The sequence below is a fragment of the Hemicordylus capensis genome, chromosome 5 (genome assembly GCF_027244095.1).
Source record: "Hemicordylus capensis ecotype Gifberg chromosome 5, rHemCap1.1.pri, whole genome shotgun sequence".
In the NCBI taxonomy this organism is placed as follows: Eukaryota; Metazoa; Chordata; class Lepidosauria; order Squamata; family Cordylidae; genus Hemicordylus; species Hemicordylus capensis.
Window position 1 is genome coordinate 226710637 of NC_069661.1, and position 20900 is coordinate 226731536.

The window sequence follows — 20900 nt, forward strand, 5'->3', positions numbered from 1 at the left end:
GGGTCAGAGAATCCCAGGCAAATTGGAAGGATAAAGGTAAAGAGTCCTTCGTCACACACATACAATCTAAGTTTAACACAATTAATGAGTTCCTACATGAATATTCCTTCCATATAGAAAAATGCTGTGTTGTGTGATGAGTGCATTATGCATTTATTTTTGCTTCCTGTAGGCATGGTGCACTTGTGATGAGAAGTGGCAGCTCACTGTGACTTCCCACAGCATCTGCATTCTGCACATGACAAAATAGACACATGATGAGGTCTACAATTTCAATTGCAATTCAAAATTCAATTCTCCTACATGGATGTGATATTCATGTAGAAAATCATCACCTGTGAAGCAATCCCAGGTGGGGGGTGCCATATAGGAAGGGCAGACAATGGCCATTCTCTGTTTTTGAGGTTGCATGTGGCACTTCCTCAGGAGCCACTGTATCTAAAAAGTCATAAAGAGGCTCTTACACTACTCTGCATTGTTGCAATTCCATCATGTATCTTTGCTGTGAATCTTGCCTGCCCCCACTGAAACCTGCAATCGCCTGAATTATCAGCTTGAGATTGCAGTCTTTGTTAAAAGGTCCCTCTCCAGTTACCGCCAACTCCTTTGGTGGCTACACAGAGGTGGGCCTTCTCAGTCGCTGCCCCGAGATTGTGGAATGTGCTCCCTGCTGAGACACGATCCTCCCCATTTCTGGCAATTTTCAAAAAAACACCTGAAAACCCATCTTTTCACCCAAGCTTTCTCAGCTCCCTAAATTGTGTGTGTGTGTGTGTGTGTGTGTGTGTGTGTGTGTGTGAATATCTGGTTTATTTTAAAATTCAAAATCTGATTTTGGGGGTTTTAATCACTGTAATTGTTTAATTGTTGTTTTAAAATGTTTTTAATTTGTTAATTGTTATATTGTTTTTTAATTTGTTTTAGCTCTTTACTCTTTTAGTAGTTTGTTTTAATTGTAAACCACCCTGAGCCATTTTGGAAGGGCGGTATATAAATCAAATTATTATTATTTTACACAGTCAGACAGGTGTTATTGACTGGTTTGTTTTATCCAGACATCGAGTCCTTCCCAAGGACCTGGGATGCCAGAATTTTATTGTCAATGTTGTTGCTGTTATTATAGATATCGTTGCAGAATATAGGCTGTTCCCAGTAAAGCTGCTTTTTGTAATTGGCTGATGGTGATTTCTGTGGCCCCTATGGTGTTGAGGTGCTCTTCAAGGTCTTTTGGATGATGATGATGATGATGATGATGATGATGATCAAAAACCATATTTTTATTCTGCAGTGCTCATAACAAGCCAAAACAATATATTATACCTTTTTAAATTCCAGGGCTTTAAAGATCCTGTTTACCGGGCCAGAAGAAAGGAATTTGCAGATATTGCCTACAACTACAGGCAGTAAGTGTGTAAAAGACATTGTAGAATGAAATTTATTTTAAAAATCTACAACTTTGATATCATTAAGTTGTAGGAATCTACTCAGCCTTTTGATAATGCAGACATGTGTCTGGGCCACTGAGCATATAGGTGGCACTATGAAGCCACCTCCACTACCCAATGATGGCCAGTAGGTCTCTGTTTCAGGCATGCAGCAATCCCTATCATGACAAGATTTGGGGATATAGAGGAGGAAGCAATTCTGACCCATACAGAGATGGCTGGTGAATGTACTGTATAATTCCTAAGCAATTCCAAGTTCTTTCCCCACTCCTTTCCTTGGGGGCCAGTAAACAAACAAACAAACAAATAAACTTGGAGATGTGTCCCGTTGTTGATCAGGCAAAGTCATTTAGCATAGATGACACTTATAGGAAAGTTCAAGAAATGAAATATATGTCATAGATATTTTTATCAATGTGCTTACAACAAGGAAGTAAAAGAACAGTTTTACATTTGTAGGATTTCAACTTCAAACATTATTCATTTTATTGAATAATTATCATACATAGTAAATGTGAATCATAGTAGATTTGGGTCTGAGAAAGATCTGCTTCTCTTGGGCATGATGTCATTTTTGAATTATTGATCTGATTGTTGAGTGTTAAAAATCTGTTGAGAACAATAGAGAACAATTAAAATACAATCTTTATATCCAGCATTTCTGCATATATATATTTACACCGTTGACCCAGCCTATTCCAGTATAAAAAGTAGTTCATTCAGCTACTTTAAATGGCAGGATTGTTCATGCAAGATTTGGCATCTGTAGACATAATCTATATATATATATATAAAATTCTCCTAAACGTACCCGTCGCTAATCCCATGTGTGGCAGCTCTCACGAGAGCAGCTACCTGGGGGATAGCGACGGGCCGGAGAGACAATGGCAGTGGCAATTGGCTATCCAGTGAGAACAGGAAGGAACAGGAGGTGGTGGTGGGCCTGCCCGGCTGGCCAGCAGGGACAGGCGCTAAGGTAAAGGGCTGAGGAAACAGATGAACCCGGAGGAGAGAAAAGAAGATGGCATGGAACTATGGAGACAGGATTGTGTACAGAGTGGATCAGTTTAGGTGTAACAACAAACCAAGGTTTGGTTGTACCCAAATAAGCCCTGTGCTCATGCACTCTCTCCTCCCCATTTGTGCTCTGATTTGCCTTCTGCTTTCAGATCTCATTTGGATGTCACGGCAAACTATTGGCGATTAGTCCTCATGGCTGTGTCGAACCCTGATGCTCAGAGGCAGAATACCTCTGAATATCAGTTGCTGATGGTTCAGCAACAAGGAAGAGCTATTGCCTACATGCCCTCCTTGTGTGCTTCCAAGAGGGATCTGGTTGGCCACTCTAGGTATAGTAAGATTTGGGTCTGATGCAGGTGGCCTCTCACTTGGGTCACCGTAATGTGGTGCCTGCCTGGTCAAAATCTGGGACTTGATAGATATGGAGGCGGGTCTCACGATCCATGAGACCCACTTTTTTTAAAACTGCGGGGAGAGCGGGCTAAGCTCGCTCTCCCCGCAGACGAGCGGGCAGGGAGCCCTGGGTGGCCGGATCGGCCGCCCACATGATGGCCGGCTCCGTGACAGAGCCGGCGGGGGTGGGGGGAGTGAGGGCCGTGTGGCCCCCGCAAGCCCCAGTATGTCCTGCGTGAGCATGTAGGGCATACTGGGGAGACCCCTGGAGCTGGGAGGTGGCTTTTTGCCTCCCGGCTGGGGGTCTACTCATGAGTAGGCACGGCGCAAAGCTACTCATGAGCCTAAAAAAGCAGGTTTCCTGGAGTGCTCGCTCCGCAAACCTGCTTTTTAGCAGGGGTTCTCAAGCGGGTTACTCGCTCAAGAACCACTGGGCTCAGCTGCGAGCCCGGTGGTTCTTACGATCAACAAAAATCGGGCTGGGCTCTCCTAGCCCCATTTTTGTTGATCGTGAGAATCGCCCCCTCATGTTTCTTGGTGGTCCAGCATGCTTCCTTGATGGGAAATTCCCCTAGAACAGGGTTGCTCAACTTCTGTCCTCCTGCAGATGTTATTTATTTATTTATTTGTCATATTTTTATGCCATCTGATATGTACGTCTCTAGGCGGTGTAAAAAAATTAAAATATTTAAAAGTCACAGATTAAAATACACAATACAATAAAAACAATAGCATAAAACAGTTATTAAATCAAGTGATTAAAATTATTAAAATTAGTACTAATTGAAAGCCTGTAAGAACAGGAGAGTCCTGAGGGTCTTCCTGAAAACAAACAGAGAAGGAGATGCTCTCATTTCAGCAGGGAGCATATTCCAAAGCTCGGGGCAGCCACAGAGAATGCCCGGTCCTGGGTCTCCACCAAATGAGCTGCTGGCAACCACAGCAGGACATCTCCAGAAGATCATAACAGACAGCAGGGTTTATGACAAAAGAGGCGCTCTCTTAAATAGCTTTGACCCAAGCCATTAAGGGCTTTAAAGGTAATAACCAGCACTTTGTATTTCACCTGGAAACATATTGGCAGCCAGTGCAGTTCTTTTAAAACCGGTGTTATGTGGTCCCTTCTTGTTGCCCCAGAGACCAATCTAGCTGCTGCATTCTGTACCAATTGTAGTTTCTGGACTACATACAAAGGCAGCCACACGTAGAGTCCATTACAGTAGTCAAGCCTGGAGGTTACCCAGTACTGTTTTAAGGTCATTCACCTCTAGAAATGGACATAGCTGATGTATCAGCTGAAGCTGATAAAATAGATGTTGGCCTACAACTCTCATAATACCTGGCTATTGGCCACTGCGTCTGGGGATTATGGGAATTCTAGTCCAAAAGCAGCTGGGAGAGGGGGCAAAGTTGAGCAGACCTACCCTAGAAGGTGGGCAAAGGAAGAGATCAGTCTGGTAAGATGGCAAGTACCCATCTCCACTTGAAGGTCGGAACTGAAGAGTGTAAAAAAAGAAGGAAGAAACAGCTAGATAAAAGATACAGTTGAGATAGCAAGAGGCAGAAGACCAATTCAGATATTAAGGCTCTTCACACGATTCGTGTGAAGAGCCATAAGGGGGTTTGCGGTGAGAATGGGTTTGACCCACTCTCCCTGCAGATGATCACTAGAGCATTGCTGGGTGGGGGGATTGCCCACCCAGATGAGTGGTGGCTTTGCTCGGGTGTTCCTGCGTGGCACCTTGCCCCCTTCCGGAGCCCCAGCCATGCACTGCAAGTGTGCGATGCATTCCTGGGGTCCCCCTCCACCCTGAGGGCTGCAAGCAGCTGCAGCAGACACACGGCCAAAAAATGGGATTAATGGAGCGCTCACTCCATTAACTTGGTATAAGGAGGAGAGCATTTAGGAGGGCTTGCTGCCGAGAGCCACACAGCTCCTTTTGCTGTACAGGAGCAGCAGCAACCGGACTGGGTTCCCTTAGCCCGGTTTCTGCTGCTCCTGTGAATCACCTCATTTTATTTTATTTTTACATTTATATCCTGCTCTTCCTCCGAGGAGCTCAGATTGTTGTACATACTTATTTTTATCCTCACAACAACCCTGTGAGGTAGGTTAAGGTGAGAGATGCATGACTGGTCTAGAGTCACCCAGTGAGTTTCATGGTTGGATGGGGATTCGAACTCAGGTCTGTGATCAGATGTGTCTATACTCATACAAGTTTTTGAGCAGATGATTGTACCTGTGTTCATTTTTAAAGCAAACCTGGGTGCAGGGCCCCTGAAATGCAGTATACAGATAGGAAATGTACTGTTGTACCTGTGTTCAATATATCATGTGAATAACTGTATGTACCTGCATGTACCTGTGAACATGGTACACAGATTGCACACAAGTGTTGAACTTAACCTGTGCATTCGGCTAGACTGAACGAAAGAGCTGAAGGATAGCAAGACCATTTAGAGAACAGTGATGTCTCTCTGGGGAACTGATGTAACCTGTGTTGCCTGTGTTGCTATTTGCCTCCATCTAATGCTCAAATGTTGTATTTGTAAATCTACATATATCTATTTCCAAAGGAGCTAGAAATGTTATGATCTATATAGATGCATAACCAGAACCTATGAGCAAGAGGGAGGTACGAGCAGCCTTGCAGTAACACAAAAATTTGTTGGTTTCACAAACATCTGAAGAAGAAAAAATCCTAAGGGGGCAAAAAAACCCAAAATGTAACTCAATGGAGTGGAATGTTCATGGACTCAGATGGCACGTAACAGACAACCAGGTGGGTGGAGCTAATAGAACTCATTGGCAAGGAGGGTGGAAGGAGGACTTCAACAAAATGAATGAGAAATTTCTTAGCTTGAAGAATGCTCATTCAGGACAGAGTGAGGGGGAAAGGTGCCTCAAACATTCACAGTGCTGCAATATCCTGCAACATTTTGTTGTTGTTACAAGCATCCATGCTTGTAAACCAAATATTACCAAGATGACAAAAGTCTTCAGCGATCTTTCCTCCAAAGAAAGCCAAAACCTGGTAGTGCTGCACCTCTAAAAAATTGTTTATTGCTTGGAGAGGTGGGGAGCATATGTAACAGGAGTGCTCAACATGGAGGACCTCTGGTCTGATCTAGTAGGACTCCTATTTATTTTTAACTATGTTTTGATGCTAAATCAGAAATGAGAGGAGAAATAAGAGACAGGAAGAAGAGGAAAGAAGGCACAAGCCTAGATGTTTTTCATGCAGTGCTAAACCACTCCTCGATGATACAGCTAAATGACCAACAATTCAAATAAGACTGTCTACGCCTTGTATATTCGTGCCCTTCTCAACAAACTAATTCTTCCCTAGAGTGTTTATTTTCCCTTGCTGTCTTTCTGCTCTGTGCTCAAATCTTCCTTTGACTGCATTTATCCTGCAATTACAGCTTAACAAAAATTAATTGCATTCAGATGAGGACTTCTCTACAGCGCCACAAAGCTTTGTTATTTAATTGCGTGGCAGTCTTAGAGAGGACTACAAAGCCCCAAGTGCACCCGACAATGCAGCGCCTCATATGCTTCACATTAAAGGAGGGAGAGGAGGAGGGGTGTGTGTGTAATTTACATTAAAGTAGGAGCTGTAAACAAGATTGAAATGATTCATCATGTATGGTCTTGATCTAATCCTCGATGTCTGTCGTTTCTGTCCCAGCTGCATTTGGATACGTTTTGTGGGTTGTTTTCTCATTATTATTTTGTATGAGGAAATTAAAAAAGAAAGAATAAAGAAGACGCATGTATCTAGAACAGATTGGATAGGCTATGCAATTGGATGATCCAACTTAATTGGCAAGCTACAAGGACTATACATATTTCCAGTTTGCTTATATAGTTTTTGTTTTTAAAGTCTGCTCCTAGTTCCATAGAAGTTCAGACTCAATTTTAATTTCACTTTGAAGCCCTGTTCCTCATCAGGTAGCCAAAAGATTATATTGGCTGCCACCTTCACACAAGCCTTCGCTATGTTCTTATGGGCTTGGATAACTTCATGGAGGAGAGGTCTATCAACGGCTACTAGTCAGAGGATCAAAGACCACCTCCAGCCTCAAAGGCAGGATGCCTCTGAGTACCAGTTTCAGGGAAGTAACAGCAGGAGGGAGGGCATGCCCTCAACTCCTTTCTGTAGGCTCCCAGTGGCATCTGGTGGGCCACTGTGTGAAACAGGATGCTGGACTAGATGGGCCTTGGGCCTGATCCAGCAGGGCTGTTCTTATGTTCTTAAGCCTCACCTACTGGTTCCCAAACCTCGATCTTTCCCCGCTTCCTACCAGTTTTAATAATACTAGTGCATCTTTCCCTATGTTCATGATAAATAATAATCAAAATAATCAAAATAATAATAATAATAATAATTTCACAAATACTAAACAAAACAGGCCTCGGATACCAAACATCTAAAACATCAAGTCAAATCAACCATCTGCTCTACATGGACGATCTGAAGTTGTATGGAAAGTCCCAGTCAGAAATTGAATCACTGCTAAACACTGTCCGTATACTCAGTAGCGATACAGCAATGGAGTTTGGACTAGACAAGTGTGCTGCATTAATAATGAACAGGGGGGAAATAACAAAAACAGAAGGAATAGAACTGCCCAATGGAAGCAACATCAAGAACCTGGAAGAGAAAGAACATTACAAATACTTGGACATTCTCCAGGCTGATAACATTGCACACACTGAAGTTAAAAGAAAATTTGGAAGCGAATATATCAGGAGAGTTAGAAAAATCCTCAAGTCCAAACTCAATGGCGGGAACACCATACAAGCCATAAACACCTGGGCTATACCTGTTATCAGATACACTGAAGGAATAATAGACTGGACCCAGGCAGAGCTAGAGACGCTGGATCGGAAGACCAGGAAAATCATGACCATCAATCATGTTCTGCACCCCCGCAGTGATGTAGATAGGCTATACCTCCCTCACAGCTCAGGTGGAAGAGGAATGCTGCAAGTCCATCAAACAGTAGAGGAGGAGAAAAGAGGCCTTGAAGAATATATCAAGGACAGTGAAGAAGATGCACTTCAAATGCTCAATAACGCGAAACTATTCAACACCAATGAAAGAAAGCAGGCCTACAAGAAAGAACAAGTCAAGAACTGAGCAGAAAAATGGAGAAATAAGCCCCTGCATGGTCAATATTTGCACAATATAAGTGGAAAATCAGACATCACCAAGACCTGGCAATGGCTTAAAAATGGTTACTTGAAGAAAGAAACAGAGGGTTTAATACTGGCTGCACAAGAACAGGCACTAAGAACAAATGCAATAAGAGCCAAAGTCGAAAAATCCACCACAAACATCAAGTGCCGCCTTTGTAAAGAAGCAGATGAAACCGTGGACCACCTAATCAGCTGTTGTAAAAAGATCACACAGACTGACTACAAACAAAGGCATGACAAGGTTACCAGATACACTGCAGGAATAATAGACTGGGCCCAGGCAGTCTAATACTGGGTTTAATACTGGCTGCACAAGAACAGGCACTAAGAACAAATGCAATAAGAGCAAAAGTTGAAAAATCCACAACAAACAGCAAGTGCCACCTTTGTAAAGAAGCAAATGAAACAGTGGACCACCTAATCAGCTGTTGTAAAAAGATCGCACAGACTGACTACAAACAAAGGCATGACAAGGTAGCAGGGATGATACACTGGAACAGCTGCAAAAAATACAAGCTACCTGTAGCCAAGAATTGGTGGGACCATAACATTGAAAAAGTTGAAGAAAAAAAAGATGTAAAAATATTATGGGACTTCTGACTACAAACAGACAAACATCTGCCACACAATACACCAGATATAACTGTAGTCGAGAAGAAAGAAAAACAAGTCAAAATAATCGACATAGCAATACCAGGGGATAGCAGAATAGAAGAAAAAGAAATAGAAAAAATCACCAAATACAAAGATCTACAAATTGAAATTGAAAGGCTGTGGCAGAAGAAGACCAAAATAATCCCAGTGGTAATTGGCGCCCTGGGTGCAGTTCCAAAAGACCTTGAAGAGCACCTCAACACCATAGGGGCCACAGAAATCACCATCAGCCAATTACAAAAAGCATCTTTACTGGGAACAGCCTATATTCTGCGACGATATCTATAACAACAGCAACAACACTGACAATAAAATCCAGCCATCCCAGGTCCTTGGGAAGGACTCAATGTCTGGATAAAAAAACACCAGTCACTAACACCTGTCTGACTGTGTAGACAAGAAATAATAATAATGGCTGCTGGCAACTCTGTCCTGACTTCTGGGTTGTGCATTCATGTACATGTATTTTTGCTCCCAGTCATTTTGACACCTGATGCGGGGTGGCAGATGCTGTTTCCTGTTCCCCAAGTACATGCCCGCTCCTCCCCCATCCCTGTACCTGACCTCAGTAGCTGGGTGAAGAGCAGCAGTGGCTGGACAGCACTTTGCCACCATTCCTGTTGTGTTCCCTTTGCTAATGCTACTGGGTTGGCAGCAAGTGAACCACTAAAGAAAATGGAAGAGGAGCAGGTAGAGGAGGAAGAGGAGGAGGAGTTACCACCTACTGAGTTGGTCTGGCAAAATTGGTGCTACTGCCAGCTCTGCAGTCTTGCCAATCACAGGAGAGGTGAATGAATGGTGGGGGCGGCAGCTCCCAATCTCCCCCCCACACACACACACACCGATTTACCACCAGAGGTGACTTGCTTCATCATAAGGCCAGCTCTGCATATTTGCACTGGATCCTCCAATGTACTTGCCCATGATCAAGGGCAGAACGTGAGTATCCCACATAGCGCTAAAGGTCAGCCAGGTCAGATAAATGCCAAGGCACAGAGGCTTGACTGCACTGCAATTTTCACTTTATGCTGGACTCTTGGGAAGGTTGGAAGCCATGCAATTTATCTCTTGGTGATCCCAACCTTCTCAAGAGTGGGCTTAGCCCGCTCTCCCCACACACAAGCAGGCATGTAGCCCTGGGCGGCTGGATCAGTCACCCACGCAATTACCAGCTCTGTCATGGAGCCGGTAGAGACTGTGAGGATCAGGAGCCACCTGGCCACTGGAAGTCTCAGGAGAGACCCCCGAGGCCAGGAGGCTTGCTGCAGCCTACTGGTCAGGGATTTCCTCTTGAGTCGCCGCAGCATGGCGATGCGTCACAGCATCTCACAATCAATAAAACTGGGTTAGTGGAGTACTTGGTCCACTAACCTGGTTCAAGGGGAGAGGGTGTTTAGGCGGGCTAGCTGGTGTTGAACCATTGGGCTCTCATGATGGGGGAAGACCGGGCTGTGCTCCCTTAGCCTGGTTGTCCCTCATCATGAGAATAACCTCAATAAGTTCTACCCAGGTTTTCCTCCTACCTTACTTCTGCACAACTGAAAATTGGGAGCACACACAGCTCCCAAACCCGGGTCGGTTTTGGTTGTGTGAATGACTTCTATATATGTTTCCATTCTACCATCTCCCACCTAAAGCTTGGAAGGGCAGCGGCTTAGAGCATCATGTTAAAATAAACCAATGTATTATCAGAGTTGCAAAAATGAAATTGCAGCCTTCTGAAGCTTAAGCCATAGAAAATGGTGGACAATTTAGGAATGCACGGGGTGAGCCCCCTTTTTCCCCCAAACCATCCACCATTCTTCTTTATCTTTCCTCCCTTTGCATTCCTGTTTTCCTCCCTCCCCGTCTCACCTGCCACCGAGTACTGGTCTATTGATCTCGGCAGCTTTCAAATTGGTGTCTGACAGTGTCTTAAGCCTCTGCTCTTTTCTCCAGGCCCATGAAGGTGGCCTAAGGATTAATTAGAAAAGGTCAATGCTATAGAAACCAAAGCGGTCCCCTGGTTCCCCTCCCTCTAATTCAAAATCACGTTTAAAGCTCCAGAGATCAAGGAGGACTGGTGCAGAGACACAGAAAATTGCACAATTATTGGGGGGCTGCCACCAGGCTGAGGCTAAAATGAAGGGGTGGAGAATGGTGGGGTATCACTTGTATTTCGACAAAGAGCCTGCAGCTTTGGAAATCCCTCGCATGATCCCAGCAGTGCCACAAACCCTATTAAACTGCTGGAAAAGACTCTTTGATTTGAAAAAACCTAGGGGGAGTCGCCTGTCCAGGTTTCATTATTTTCTGAGGAATCTCCCTCCCTCAGTTTTAATGTCAAGGCAATAAAGCAGAGCAGGTCAAAGGACTCCCTTCTGCTACGTGACAGAGCCAGACTGTCAGCGTGGTAACTGTATTTAAGGGTTAAAGGCAGCTTTGCTATTCCTGCTGAGTCCTTACCTTAGCTGACTCCCAGTATCCCAGAGTTTGAGGGCCAGCAGAGTTCTAAGGGGTTATCCAAGCCAGCCCCTTTATCCTATGACCGGGCTCTCTGTGGCTAGCATGCGTACCAGATTATCCAGATTACAGAACTGCAAAACAAGAGCAGGAATTAACAAGGTAGGCCAGGCCCTTGCTGTTTGCAGAATGAGATAGGAGGCTGAGATGGGCAATTGTTTTTTCAGAACTGGAAGAAATGGTTTGAAAGAGGAGGTGATGCTCGTGGTGTGTACACTCACCTCATCCTGAGAGGCGATGCCTCTCTCAACTATCTCTTATGACTATAATCTGTCTCTAGCCTGTGCTTTTTAATTCAAAATGCAGTTACCAGAATGTTGGCAGAAGTATGCTGGAGTGAATATAGTACATCAATTCTGCATCAGCTACAGTGTTTACCTTCCTAGAATCTTATCCCTTCAACTACACAGGTTGGAGGTATAAATAATGTGGCTAAGTCCAGCTTCCAAAACCCTGACTGGCACTTCTCCACTACAAAATGATGCTTGGAGAGGCGCAATTTGCACAGGAGAAATGGTGGGCAGGAAGCAGGTGTGAGCTTGACTCTCTCCTTGCCCACCACTTTATCACAGGAACATAGGAAGCTGCCTTATATTGAGTCAGAAAACCAATAACAATAAAGATCCATCAAACTGTACAAATATTTAATTTACTATATAAACACAGGCGCATAACTTATAAAAATCCAAGTATAAATTCATCAAGACAAAGTGTATGGATACCATATACAAATACAAGATGACTCAATTTAAGATGAGCCCCTTTAAAAATAGAGGTTAAATACAGGTTATACTCTTATTTATCCAAAAGGAAGAGGACTCTGAATTTAAGATGACAACTCCCGCCCCCCATCCTGCTAATTTCTATCATGAAAGAACTTGGGGGAAACCTAGTCTTGGATCCAGGTAGATACAGTATGTATATGGTATTCATAGCCTTCGACTTGATGGATTCATACTTGGATATTTATGTTATTTTATGTATAAGTTATGTTACTGTGTTTACATGGTAAATTAAATATTTGTACAGTTGATGGCTATTTATCATGAATGGTTTTGCGGTACATAGATCCTAGTATGCATAGTTTTTGTCTTATGGTAAGTCAGATCCATCTAGCACTGTACTTCCTACCAAAAATAGCTGGAGGGTTGAAGTTTTGCAGCCCTGCACTGACTGGCAGCAGGTCTCCAAGGTTCCAGGCAGGAAGCCTTGCCTGACGGCTCTCAGCCCTACCTGGAGATGCCAGGGATGGAAGCTGGGACCTTCTACATACAAAGCAGATGCTCTAACATGGAGCTACAGCTCCATCCCTGTTCCTGCAGTTCTCCTTCCATCCCCACAATGCGCACATATGAGTCACCTTTCTGCAAAAAAGGGTTCCAGACCAAACTTATGATTCTGAACCTAAGGCTCTGTGTGTGTGTGTGTGTGTGTGTGTGTGTGTGTTTGTGTGTGAGAGAGAGAGAGAGAGAGAGAGAGAGAGAGAGAGAGAGAGAGAGAGAGAGAGAATAGTTTTACCTTACTCATTTTTATGGGGTGAATTTTTTTTATTTGCAAATATGCCCCCATATAGTAATTATAATAAGGAAATGACTTGAGATATAATTAGCAGGTTCCCATACAAAATAAAATACAATTATTTTGCATGTGCAACAAATATTCACTATGTGAAGTTTGACACGGAGCCCATGTAGACTAATAAACCATCCCAAGGTGGGCTTACTCCCTCCAAGATGTCCTGATCTTCCATATCATCCTGCCAAGTAGAGAATTTTAGCTCACATCTGCATCTGATGTTTAGTGGAATGTTTAGGTCAATGGCCATCCTTGCTTACCCAAGTTGTGATAACAATACCAGGTCAAAACAGAATGTGTGAACTGGCATATATAGTGGAGGAGGAGGAGGAGGAGGAGTGGGATTGTATATCTTATTTCACAGTAGCATTAAACTGTCCTTCCCTTTCTAGTGGGCAGCCTATCCCCAGAGTGTCATACACTGAGGAAGAGAAGAAGACATGGGGTACAGTCTTCCGGGAACTGAAGACTCTGTATCCCACTCATGCTTGCTATGAACACAACCATGTGTTTCCTCTCCTGGAGAAATACTGTGGCTATCAAGAAGACAATATTCCACAACTGGAAGATGTCTCAAATTTTTTGAAAAGTGAGTCAAGAAGCAAAGATGTCAGAGGCCTAAACATTATTACAATTATTACTATACTGTATATACCTCTGTTCAACAAAAAAAGTTATCAAGGTGGTTTACATGGAAAGAAAATAATAAGGAAATGGTTCCTTGTCCCCAAAGGTTTCACACCCTAAAAAAGAAAGCCACAAGGGACACACCAGCAACAGCCACTGGAGAATGCTGTGCTGGGGTTGAAGAGAGACACTTGTTCTCCCCCTGCTAAACCTAAACCTAAACCTTCTTTGGCCCGTTTTCAAGCCTCCCCCCCCATGCAGTGGCCATTTGGGAGGCCGCTGTGCCTGCTCAATGGGCCCCTGGTGGCACAGTGGTAAAACTGCCACCCTGTAACCAGAAGGTTACAAGTTCGATCCTGACCAGGGCTCAAGGTTGACTCAGCCTTCCATCCTTCCGAGGTCGGTAAAATGAGTATCCAGAATGTTGGGGGGCAATATGCTAAATCATTGTAAACTGCTTAGAGAGCTTCTGGCTATAGAGCGGTATATAAATGTAAGTGCTATTGCTAAAGAGAATCACCACTTTGAAAAGAGCCTCTTTGCCCTGTTAGCAAAGATTATCAACATATAATATTTAAAATAGTAATCATTTATTTATTTAAAATTTATATACCACCCTTCAAGAAGTCTATGGGGACAACATACAAAACAATAGAAGTACAATAAATAAAACAAAATACAATGAGCAGCATTCAGATTGAATTAATCATGACCAACTCCCATTGAAATGAATGGGACTTCCATCACTCATGACTAATTTGTCTCATTTATTTAAAGTGTTTCGTTATTACTGACTAGACTGGATGCTGCCCAAAGAACAGAAGCAGAAGTAGAACACTGAAGCCTTAAAATCCCACACTAGGGATGTGCACGGAGTGGGATTTGCATTCCGTTCTGAGCTTCCGTTCCAGGACGTTCTGTCAGAACAACCGGTCATGCCGGTTGTTCTGACAGTACAAGCACGGAACATTTTGAGTGTTCCGAGCTCTTCCAAACACCATTTTGAAGGTGTGTTTTCCCCTTGCTGACTGGTTTTGGCACTGACTTTTGATTAGGGGTGTGCATGGAACTGGCTGGTCCAGTTCGGTTCAAGTCGGAACCAGGCCCAAACTGGACTGGACTAGTACAGTTCACTCCGGGATGTGTGTGTGTGTGTGTGAGAGAGAGCTTTTTAAAAAATTAACCCCCCCTCAAACATCCCCTCTGAGGGGGTTATCCACAGCAGCTGGGGGGGTCTGCAGAGGTTCCCCCTCCCACCTCTGGCATCCCTTAGTCCCAAAATCAGCAATTCGGTCATTCTTTGGCCCGTTTTCGAGCCTCCCCCCCATGCAGTGGCCATTTGGGAGGCCGCTGTGCCTGCTCAATGGGCCTCTGCATGTTTGCACATCCCTACTTCTGATTGGCTTGCAATCTCATTCCTTCTTGGTTGACTTATTATCATTCAAATCAAGCCAATCAAGCAGCAAGGAGATCCTAAGCCAATTGGAAGCCAGTGCCAAAACCAGCCAGCAAGCAGAGATGTGCAAACCAGCTTGAGAATGAACCAGTTTGCCATCAAGTTGATTCGGCTCAAGCGTTCGCCCTCAAGCCAGACCAGGCTCAGTTCGGCTCGACCTTGAGCCGAACACCCAGGACTGTCTCAGAGCCAGTTTGAGTTTTGAAATCTTTTTTTTTTTTAAATTAACTCACTGCTGGATCTGGGTTAACTCTATTGCCTCTGGGGGGTGCTTCCATGGCCATGGGGGGGGGGTGTTTCTAAATCTTCCCCCTCTCCCCGCCATCCTCCCCCAGTCTTTATGGGGATGGTTAGGCCCATTTTCAGGCCTTTCTGACCCTCTCCTGGCTTGTGGTGGCCAATTTGAAGGCTGCCATGGATTTGTATAAGCTATTTGCAAACTGAGCACACCCATTTTGTGCACATCCCTATCATCAAGGGAAAAACAAACCTCCAAAATGCCACTCGGAAGTGTTCTGAGTCAGAACACTCAAAACATTCTGACTCGGAATATGATTGTTCCTTTCCAAGCTCGAAACAGGCCTTTCACTTGAAGAACGTTCTGTCTTGAGCTCAAAGCATTCAAAACTGCCAGTTGCAAGTTGGAACAATTTGAGCTGGAATGTTTTGAACTCAAAATGTTTTATACATCCCGATTCCACATATTCACAATGAGATAAAAGTTCAGCAGGGCAAGAATAATTAAAACCAGCTTCAATCACATGCTAGAAAATGCCTGGGGAGGAGGGGGAGAACAGATTTATCTTATAGAGAAACAACATTACAATCAATGCCAGTTCAGCTTCCCTGGAGAGAGAGTTCAACAATTGGGGAGTCACAACTGAAAAGGCTCTTTCCCCAATAGTCACTCACCTAATTTCAGATGATGGCAGGACCCAGAAGAGGGCCTCTGATTATGAGAGGAGCAACTGGACAGGCTGAAGCAGTAGTAGGGAGTTCTTTAGGTACCTGGTTCTCAAAAAGTTTTGAGACAGTAGAACAAGTACAAATGTACCAGAACATGGTTCAAACCAAATTGTAATATAGAGCTTTTTGTTACTTAAAGGCTGCACAGGATTTCGCCTGCGTCCTGTGGCTGGCCTGCTATCATCTCGGGACTTTTTGGCTGGCTTGGCTTTCAGAGTATTTCACTCTACACAGTACATTCGCCATTCATCAAGACCAATGTACACACCAGAACCGTAAGTATCAAGTCTTAGAATTGTATGACTGCCAGTAGCAGAGAAATAGAGTTGTATTAGTGCCAAAAATAGACCCAGCATGGTGCAGTGGTTACAGCACTTGATCAGGACTGGGGAGACCCAAGTTCCAATTCTCGTTCAGCCATGAAACTCAGTGGGTGACTCTGGGCCAGTCGCTCCTCTTTTAGCCTAACCTACCTCATAGGGTTGTTGTGAGAAGAAACATAACCATGTATACCTCTCTGGGCTCCATGGAGGAAGAGTGGGATAGAAATGTAAATATTAAATAAATTAATTAAATAAAATAACCATGTACACCACTCTGGACTCCTTGGAGGATAGAGCAGAATATAAGTGTAAAAATTAATAAATAATCTAGCTGGTCAACAGAGGGGTCCAAACATTTGGTGCCTCAGGCAAAAAATCCAGATGGTTCTTCCTCCATGATCATAAACATACAACAAACCAAATGAATGCCAGCTTGATTCCATTTTGATGGTACTCTGCTGCCTGAGATGGGCCACCATACCCTGCTTGATGGAAAGGCCAGCTCCTGTTGGCGAATATATAATTTTTAATTGTTTCAGATTTGTTCCACAGGTACTGTAGATTTTCCCCTTTCATGGTACCAATTCCCCAGGGAAATAAAGATTCTGATTTTGAAATGAGTTGAATATGTAGACAGCATTAGATCTAGATCTCAGTTTTTCTCTACCAATCATATTGTATTGATATTTATGTATTTTCAGAATTTATGAGCTCTCCTTCAGTGCAAGCTCTCAGAGTGCCATACATGTAAAAGAATATAACAGTACAATATTCAGTTTTTAATAATATAACACAGAAGAAGAGCAGCAATGTTTTTTTAAAAAAATAAAAACAATGAATAATGTTTTTCACAAACAGAATTAATTCATAATGCTTCTCTTATAGTGATGTTTGCCATGAACTCCTAGGACACGTCCCTCTGTTTGCTGATCCCAGTTTTGCTCAGTTTTCCCAAGTAAGTAAAGACTTTATTAAAATGGCAGGTAGGATCACTATGAAAATCAACAAAGTTCTATACAGGAGCTACTAAAACACCAAAAACACCAGATACTGTAATCATAAGCTGACATCCAGACTAACACAGCCCTTGTGCAAATATGTTGTGCTAGGTAGGTACGATCAGTCAAGAGGTTGCTAGATACAATCAGACTAGTGTGCGGGGGTGCACTTGCACAGCAAGGTGCAGTAGATACCCACTTCCTTTTCTGCTGTCATTTTGCATCATAGGAGGAGAGCTGGTCTAGTGGTAGCAAGAATGAATTGTCCCCTTTGCTAAGTAGGGTCCACCCTGGTTGCATATGAATGGGAGACTGTAAAATATTCCCCTTAGGGGATGGGGTCACTCTGGGAAGAGCATCTGCATGCAGAAGGTTCAAAGTTCCCTCCCTGGCATCTCCAAGATAGGGCTAAGAAAGACTCCTGCCTGCAAATTTGAGAGAAGCAGCTGTCTACGCTGTCTGTGTAGACAGTACTGAGCTAGATGGACCAATGGTCTGACTCGGTATAAGGCAGCTTCCTATGTTCCTAACTTTGAGCATCCCCACAACTCCACATACCCATGTAACCGTCTTGTGTGCACACAGCTTTGTTGCACAAGTGTAACAGTAGTCCCGATGTCAGCCAGAAAATACAATTTCTAGGATTTAATTTATCTTTAAAGCTCTAGAATCTATCCAATGAAACTAACTTACTGCCTCTGTACAATGTACTGTACTGCCTCTGTACAATGAGCTGTTGCAAGTTATCGGTATGTCAAAATTCAGTAGTAATGTGGTAAAGGCCAAGAGTTCAGCCAGTTACCAGAGAGATGGGGTATTCTTTGATCTAGCAGGACTGGAATTTGTTGATACATATAGTAATCTGTTTAAGATCAAACGCACCAGAAATAAGCATGGGGGTAAGGTCACAATACAAACTTCAGCTAGCATCCAAATCTAATGTACTAATTAGGGATGTGCACAGACCTGTTCGGAGGCCCTTTTAGTTCAAAGATGGGGGCATACCTTTAAGGACTGGGGAGGGTGCTCTTACCCCCTGCCGCGTCTCCCTAGCTGGTGCTGCAGTTTAAAAGGGTCTGGCGGGGCGGCAGCATACCTCCCTGCCATCCCGTTGCCTCCTTGGACCAGAAGTGACCGGAAGTACCCGGCGTGTATGCACATGTTGAGCGTGTGCACACGCACATTGGGCACATGTGGGAGTGAGCGTGATGTGCGCGTGTGCTGGGTACTTCCAGTCACTTCTGGTCTGAGGAGGCAATGCAACAGCAGGGAGGTATGCTGCCGCCCTGCTGGACCCTTTAAAACTGCAGTGCATGTGGGGGAAACCCACTCTGGGGGGTGGGGGGAATAAGAGCAACCTCCCCAGTCCTTAAAGGTATCTACCCTCCACCCTCGAGCCCCCCCCGCCCCACTGGTTCCATGCACATCCCTAGTACTAATGCATTGAGGAGAATGAGCTGGTAGTAGGATCATGGCCGTTGGGAACATAGAGAGTAGCTGCCCAGCTTAATGCAAGAATGGAATAACTAAGGATTTTAGTGCGTATTTTGCTTCACAAGCACTGGGATGCTCCATTAGTGCCCTGTGCCTTAACAAACTCCCCCCAAATAGCCAGAACTAGTTTTTGTGGTTGACGTGCTCCTAGATAGCCAAGTGACCTGATAAGTGAAATTCACCTTGCTGCCGAAGCAACAACCTCTTAGATGTTGCCACATAGAGTTCAATTCAGCAACATTTCAGAAATTGAATTTGAATATTGAAATTTGAAATTGATGCTTGAGTTTAAAGCAGAAAGGCTAAGTATCAACTTGACAAATTATGTGCTTTTAAACGTTGCTTTTTATGTTTTATACATTTTCTAAAACATATAGCATTAGTCACAGTTGTGAATATTGGGAACAAAATAATTTCAGACAATATACATTTTTTTTAAAAATGCCAACAAAAATGAATTTAAGAGAATTTGCTTGAATTTTTTGCCTGCAGTTTCATTGCTGTTCATGATAAAAAAAGATGAATGAATGTTTTTAAAAACCATGACCTATCATTTTTACAGGAAATCGGATTGGCTTCCTTGGGGGCTCCAGATGAATACATTGAGAAACTTGCTACGGTAAGTCTTGAATTTTGATTGCGTTTTCAATATGCTACAGCACCAAATTCAAGATTGAACTGCTCTGGCCTCATTGGATGTAGAATGCTCTAGAAATAACATTGATTGATTGATTGATTGATTAAGTGCCGTCAAGTCGGTGTTGACGCTTAGTGACCACATAGATAGATTCTCTCCAGGATGATCTGTCTTCAACTTGGCCTTTAAGGTCTCTCAGTGGTGCATTAATTGCTGCCGTAATCGAGTCCATCTACTTTGCTGCTGGCCGTCCTCTTCTTCTCTTTCCTTCAACTTTCCCCAGCATTACAGACTTCTCGGGAGAGCTTAGTCTTCGCATAATGTGTCCAAAGTATGATCGTTTGAGCCTGGTCATTTATGCCTGGAGTGAAAATTCTGGTTTGATTTGTTCTGTGATCCATTTGTTTGTTTTCCTGGCTGTCCATGGTATCCTCAAAAGTCTTCTCCAGCTCCAAAATTCAAAAGTATCAATGCTTTTTCTATCTTGCTTCTTCAACATAACATTATGATATCATAATTCCACGATTCCATAACAATGATGCCTTCTCAAAATATGGCATATTGCACTGTTAATATAATTACAAGTTTTAATACAATTGACTCTTATATAGTTAATACAGTTAAACCATTAGATTTTTGATGATAGAGCCATTATTATTTCTTTGTTTAAAAAGAAAAAATGTACCCTACCTCTGAGAACATCCAAAACAGCATACGACTCTTCATTAAAACAAAAATACAATGCAAGAGTGGCCAACATGACAGGCAGTGCTCTGATGACCTTAGGGACCTAATGGGGCTCTTGCACAATTTGAAAGGCAGCCCTGATGGTATAGTGTTTTTATGAAGTTCCACAGCAGCCCCTTCACACTGCATGGTCAGAGCTAGTTGTGCAGCTACTCTACTGGATCCCTAGCAGTTGTGCTGCTACCCCACTGGATTTTTTTGCAGTTGTGGAGCTACCCCACTGGATCCCTAATACTGATGGAGTGCCAGCTGCCCATCATGTTGGCCAGTGAAATCAAGAGAACCAGACAAGCACAGCAGCCAGAAGGCAAAAGCCAAGGAGAGCACAATTACTTCATCACAAGTAATCAGCAGATTAGATGAGTCTTCAGTTGGGTGCTGAAACAAAAACCAAGGAGGGAGCACATCTTGCCTCCTGCTGAAAGGGATTCCACACCATGCGCACCTTACAATAGAGGTCATCTCACATGTTATCACCAAACAACCCTTGGAAGGCAGAGGGTTGCAGACAATCTTGGCACTTGTTTTGCAGGCTACTGTACCTATTGAGGGTAGTTGTGAGATTAAATGCATGCAAAGCAGAACAGGGCTACTGGACTGTAAACAAATGTGTTGGAGGAAGGTTTTTCACTATTATATTATATTATATTATATTATATTATATTATATTATATTATATTCCAATCAAAGTTTAAAAGAAGTTTACAGTTTCCATTAACCAACAACACTGTACAGAAAAAAAAACCTTTCTAAACATGATTAAAATTTCGCTTTATGTGTAATCCAATTAAAGAACAAAAAGCAATATAAAGAGGTATTTCTGATCCTGAAAGTTATTATTCAAGGCTTCGTTTTCT

General features: G+C 43.3%; 1 protein-coding gene across 2 annotated transcripts in view; it reads left to right on the top strand.

Moving 5' to 3' along the window:
- Window positions 1-20900, top strand: part of PAH (phenylalanine hydroxylase) — a 75469-nt gene that overhangs the window by 43941 nt on the left and 10628 nt on the right. For both annotated transcript variants that reach the window (XM_053257012.1, XM_053257011.1), the window contains exons 5-9: window positions 1336-1403; window positions 13188-13384; window positions 15984-16119; window positions 17053-17122; window positions 19222-19278. In XM_053257012.1, coding sequence (XP_053112987.1) covers window positions 1336-1403; window positions 13188-13384; window positions 15984-16119; window positions 17053-17122; window positions 19222-19278 — 528 coding nt within the window. The remainder of the gene's footprint in view (window positions 1-1335; window positions 1404-13187; window positions 13385-15983; window positions 16120-17052; window positions 17123-19221; window positions 19279-20900) is intronic.